Source organism: Salminus brasiliensis, chromosome 19 (assembly GCF_030463535.1).
Source record: "Salminus brasiliensis chromosome 19, fSalBra1.hap2, whole genome shotgun sequence".
NCBI lineage: Eukaryota > Metazoa > Chordata > Actinopteri > Characiformes > Bryconidae > Salminus > Salminus brasiliensis.
The window spans coordinates 31431023-31437022 of NC_132896.1; the positions used below are offsets into that span (position 1 = coordinate 31431023).

Consider the following 6000-nt stretch of genomic DNA (forward strand, 5'->3'; position numbering starts at 1 on the left):
GTTGGGTCTTTTTACTATCCGACACTAACGACTGTGAAATGCTTTTAATCCAGTATGAATCTGCAGTGTGTGTGGTTTTTAAAGCTGTACAGTAATAGTTGTGGAGTTTAAATCCACACACACACACACACACACACACACACACACACACACACACACACACGTCTGCCTCACATCCAGCTGCTCCGAAGCCGCTCCCACCGGTCAGGGAAGACGCTACTCAGCAGGGCTTACTTAAAGCTGCACTCACGTGATCTTTGTTTGGGAACAACGCAACCACGTGTCCCCTTTCTTCCCACAGACCGCTTCAACAACTGGGAGCAGTTTGGGATAAAATCGTGTGGGGTCGTGAGAAAGTTTCGGCGCCTCTTTTCCAAACTCTGGCCCAAGGCTAAAGGAACATGATGCAAAGTTTTCCTGTTCATGGGAGCGAATTATTCCCAAACAAATGAGGGAACACTGGCAGTTTTCCTTTGGGAATGAGAGGAATTCAAGGAACGGAGGAGAGCAGAATTGGGAAGGGGAGGGGAATGAAAAAAAGAGGAATGCGCCTACGTGAGTTCTCAGATGTGCATACCACCACTGCAGGGAACACTGAAAAAACACACCCTGGAAGCAAAACTCACACACACTAAAACATCAGTCCCATCCAATCGAACAATACGAGTCAATAACAGTATATATATATATATATATATATATATACATACATACACACACACACACACACATATATATATATAGTATATATCCCCAAATTGGCAACTCTACAAGAGAAGCCAAAAGCCTTTTGGACTTTCAATGGTAGTCAATGTAAAAAGATTATTATTTAAGTCATTTTGGAGAATTTCTATTGGTCCATTCATTATGGAATTTTTTCCATGTTTAATATTTCTCCATAAATTAGGAAAAGGGACAAAAACTAATGCATGATAAAATATAGTAATGCACCAATACCACTTTTCCCTTTCTGTTACCAGATTTTCAGGTATCTGACGATTCCGAGTACTGATACTGATACCATACCAACTCAAAAACTGGATAGACGGCTAGAAATCCTATTTATAATATTATAATTATATTATAATAATATTATTATTTTAAATAATAATAAAAATGGCCCCAATGCAGAGACCTGTGCAGGTTGGGAAGCATCATTTTGCTTTAGCTTCACCAAACAGATTTGAACTGGGGTTTAAATTCACATTTCAGAGCAGTTAAAAACAGCAGTTTTAAAAAAGAAAGTGCTTCTGCAGCAATTTCACATCCAGGTCCATCCACGCCTCTGTGTAAAAAGCTCCTAAACTTCAGTGTTCCCTTTAAACAAGTCGCTGAAACTGAACTCCTGGCTTCAGAACCAAGAAATAGAAACCTACCGCATAAAAACCAAAAAGTGCTAAATGTCTGTTTAATGATAATAACCATTTATACATCTAATTATGCAAACTAAAATGTTCTGTGTTTAAAAAAACGAAAAAAAGAAAGTAGGGCGTCAGTAAGCTTGATGGTATCGGTGCTCTCTATTGCCGATACGATACTGTGTGTATCAGTAGTATCGGTATCGTCATTGATATTGTTACACTATCGGTATCAGTGCAACACTAGTCAAATACAACATGACAATTCATGTAGGTGAACAGGTTCAAGAAAAGCATGCCTCTCGTTCAAAGCAGTGTTATCTGGGACATTCGACAGAAACTGGACAGATATTTCTTAAAATGATTCAATTAAAAAAACAAACTAATTAATTTCATTGAATTTGTCCTGAACTGATGCTTAACGTGGTGCGTAATCTTTATTTAGATATATTGCAAAGCCAATGCATGGAGTGTTAATGTTTTGATAACTCTATTTCCAGCGTTTGGGCTCATATTCAGAGGTAGAGGATTTTATTACTACTTCTATAACCCACACTAGCAGTTACCAGCTCTCATGAAATTGATAGTAAATGTTCTCGCTCCACCCTCCCTCTCTTCACAAGCACCACCCTTCCCCTACAGCTGCCTCTACCTCCACTCAGTCACACGCCCTGGGTTCGAAGCTCATGAGTGTGTGATGCAGCTTTGTTACCTATGGAGGATTAGCCTGCCTGGAGAAACACAGGGGTGCAAAAATGAGGCCTCTACCCACACTCCCACACCATACTCCCTGACCGAGCTGGATCTGACCGATGTTGCGCTAGCACACACACTCACAAAGCAGTGCATCACGGAGCGCAGTGGGGACTCCGAGCCCAAACTGCTGAGTCTTTAGCCAGCACAACACAGTCCTACTGACAATGGACAGGCACACCGACAAGCACTACAGCCCCTACAGAGGGCCAACGCTGAGGCTAGCACTGAGCCGAAAGGTCAGCGGACAAAAAAACGAACAGGGACAGCACGGAAAAACATGAGGAACCAACCGGCAAACATGCTAACATGCTAAAAAGCTAGCTAGCGTCCGGCCTCAAAGCACATGAAGCAAACAAAGCACATGGAAAACTGCAAAAGTGGCGTAAAAAGAGCCGTTCGAGACGCCAAAAGAGAGCAGGACAACCAGAAGAAGGAAGGATACGCACAGCAGACATAGCTCGGGAAAGGTGTGCTAACTCATGCTAGCATGAGGAGATGAATGACAGGGACAGGGACAGGGACAGGGACAGAGGAAAGCTAATGAGGGAATACACACCGACAACACGATGTACGATGTTTATGTACGAGGTCACTCGTACATAAAAATGAAGACACCACCAAGGCAAAAGCAAGCTTAGCCAAGGAACTAGCTACAGCAGACGAGACTAGCATAAAAGCTAGCGCAGCAATACAAGCTGTGGGGGGGAAAATGTTAAAGCTAATGTCAAGATGCTAATTACTGTAGCTACATTCAGTCACTAGAGAGGTCAACAAAGGTTTTAGGGTTAACGTCCCTCCTGAAGAAGAAGAAGAAGAAGAAAAAACACCCTGTCTAGCTGAAACTGGTCAAGCTGGTTAAGCTGTTTGACCAGCTTAGCTCTCGACCAGCGTGGGCTGTGGTTTTGAGGTTGATGGGTTAGGTGGTTCACAAGTGTGAACAACATCTGACCAAGCTTGATCGTGCTGGTTGACCAGCATGGGATAATACCACCATTCTGGTCGACTAGCATGAACGGCTTTACTAAGTTGGTTGACCAGCATGACCAGATGAACCAAGCTGGTTGACCAGCAAGACCATGCTAGTTGACCAGTATGGGTAGCATGACCATGGTCGCCAAGTTGGTTGACCAGCATGACCAGATGAACCAAGCTGGTTGACCAGCAAGACCAGGCAAGTTGACCAGCATGACTAGCATGATCAACATCACCAAGCTGGTTGACTACTCTGGTCAACCAGCATGACCAAGCATGACCAAACTCAAATGCAACATACGCTCTGCTGGTTAAGAGCTGGTTAACCTTTCTAAATATAGTCGCAGTTATGCAATGATATTTAAATTAGCATTAATAAACATAACAGGCGCTTTAAATGTACATTTCATACATTAGCTCATCTGAATACCAACGATATCACAGAGCTAACAGAAACCTGTTATTAAAATATCACAGTATCAAGTTATCAGTTAATATACAAGTTTGCATTGATACTTAATGAAGTAATTATATACTTAGTAAACTGAGGGCTGCTAATCTATGCTAGGGTAAATTTTACACATTATTATTTAGTTTTTATGGATTTTAAACCGTTAAAACAACCTAAAGCTCTTGGTAAACGAAATTCTACGCAGTATTATTTAGTTTTTATGGATTTTAAACCGTTAAAACAACCTGAAGTTCTTGGTAAACGAAATTCTACGCTGTATTATTTAGTTTTTATGGATTTTAAACCGTTAAAACAACCTGAAGTTTTTGGTAAACGAAATTCTACGCAGTATTATTTAGTTTTTATGGATTTTAAACCGTTAAAACAACCTGAAGTTCTTGGTAAACGAAATTCTACGCAGTATTATTTAGTTTTTATGGATTTTAAACCGTTAAAACAACCTGAAGTTCTTGGTAAACGAAATTCTACGCAGTATTATTTAGTTTTTATGGATTTTAAACCGTTAAAACAACCTGAAGTTCTTGGTAAACGAAATTCTACGCTGTATTATTTAGTTTTTATGGATTTTAAACCGTTAAAACAACCTGAAGTTCTTGGTAAACGAAATTCTACGCAGTATTATTTAGTTTTTATGGATTTTAAACCGTTAAAACAACCTGAAGTTCTTGGTAAACGAAATTCTACGCAGTATTATTTAGTTTTTATGGATTTTAAACCGTTAAAACAACCTGAAGTTCTTGGTAAACGAAATTCTACGCTGTATTATTTAGTTTTTATGGATTTTAAACCGTTAAAACAACCTGAAGTTCTTGGTAAACGAAATTCTACGCAGTATTATTTAGTTTTTATGGATTTTAAACCGTTAACACAACCTGAAGTTCTTGGTAAACAAAATTCTACGCAGTATTATTTAGTTTTTATGGATTTTAAACCGTTAAAACAACCTGAAGTTCTCTGAAAATAATGCACGTTTAAGCTAGCTAGCTAGCATAAAGCTAGCATGTCGCTATGTAAGCTAGTTTGCTTGTATTGTTTCCTATAAGGAACGTCGCAGTGCTGGGCGGTATTGATAAAATTCTGTATCACATTATATCACGTTATTGGGTATTTATATTGAATTATTATTTAATGCAGTAATGATAAACTTGATAAAACATTATTAAAGAATTATTTATTTTTTAATGGATTTTAAACCTGAGGCTCTCTGTAAATGACACATTCCATACTTTAGGTTCTGAATACCATGAATAAACAACACCACGAGTCATTTATGGACACTGTATCATGGATATACCATCCAGTATATCACTAATAATACTCGCAGGATTGCTTCTGCTTCAGCTCTATGTTAATTATTGCTGTCCAGTCTCGCCTGTTCTGCTCTGTTCTGCTTGGTTCTGCTCCAGATGAAATAGCTGAAGTGGCAAATTTCTAACAGAAAGGTGCTGTTATTTAACAGAGATGGCTGAGATACAGCAGTACTGCTACAGGCAGGTTAAAGTCCAGAGAACCAGTATTCTCCAGGTAACTACCCAGGTTCTAGCTAACACAGGCAGGGATATCGGCGAGTCAAGCGCCGGCCCGAAGCCGACAAGCAGGACACAAAGCAGGCAGCACAAACGGAGCAGCACAGCCGCGAGGGAGGGTGAAGTTGTGAGAAAGTGAGCGGAAGGTGTAGGTGTGGGACTGACCGTGTGGTATCCGCGGGCTACCGGCGGCTTGCCAGCGGGGTACGGGTCCACTGTGTCGATGATGGTCTGCCGCTCGCCCTTCTGGTTGATCTTGCGGAACCTCCGGCGGGACTGCCTGTGTGATGCCTGGCGCTGAAAATACTCCTCATTCTCATCCATATAGTCCACCTGCCAACAGAAGAGAGAGATGAGTGATTCTCTACCTCTCTCTCTCTCTCTCTCTCTCTCTCTCTCTCGCCCTCCCTCTCTCTCTCTCTCTCTCTCTCTCTGTGTGTGTCTGCCCCCCTCCCACCCCCTTTTCTCTTGCACTGCGTAAAAATAGCAGTGGGTGTGTGAGCCTGTCTGTAGCGTGTGCAAGCGTGTGTTTGTGTGTGTGTGTGTGTGTGTGTGTGTGTCTCAGATGAGTCTCAGATGCCTACGTCAAAGAAGAGAAGAGGGAAAACTGAGGGAAGAGAGAGGAGGATGCTTTCTGTGCACAGCAGGACAGGCCTCTGTCACACACTGCAGGAGACCAGTGAAGACTGTGTGTCTCTCTTGGGGACTACAGGTAAAGTACATGTACTGAACATGCCGAGCCGTCAAACAGGCCAGGAGGAGCTCGAGGACAGTGTCTGAGGCACTGATTAATGACTTAATAAACAATGTATGTATGTAATGGTAATGATACTATATGATGTTTAATGTAGCAAAATGTAATGATACTATATGGTAATGATACTATTTAAAGTTTAATGTAGCAATATGTAATGAT

General features: G+C 41.1%; 1 protein-coding gene across 6 annotated transcripts in view; it reads right to left on the reverse strand.

Annotated features, from left to right (window-relative positions):
* Positions 1-6000, reverse strand: part of rapgef2b (Rap guanine nucleotide exchange factor 2b) — a 148614-nt gene that overhangs the window by 73050 nt on the left and 69564 nt on the right. For all 6 annotated transcript variants that reach the window (XM_072663976.1, XM_072663977.1, XM_072663978.1 and 3 more), the window contains one exon: positions 5250-5417. In XM_072663976.1, coding sequence (XP_072520077.1) covers positions 5250-5417 — 168 coding nt within the window. The remainder of the gene's footprint in view (positions 1-5249; positions 5418-6000) is intronic.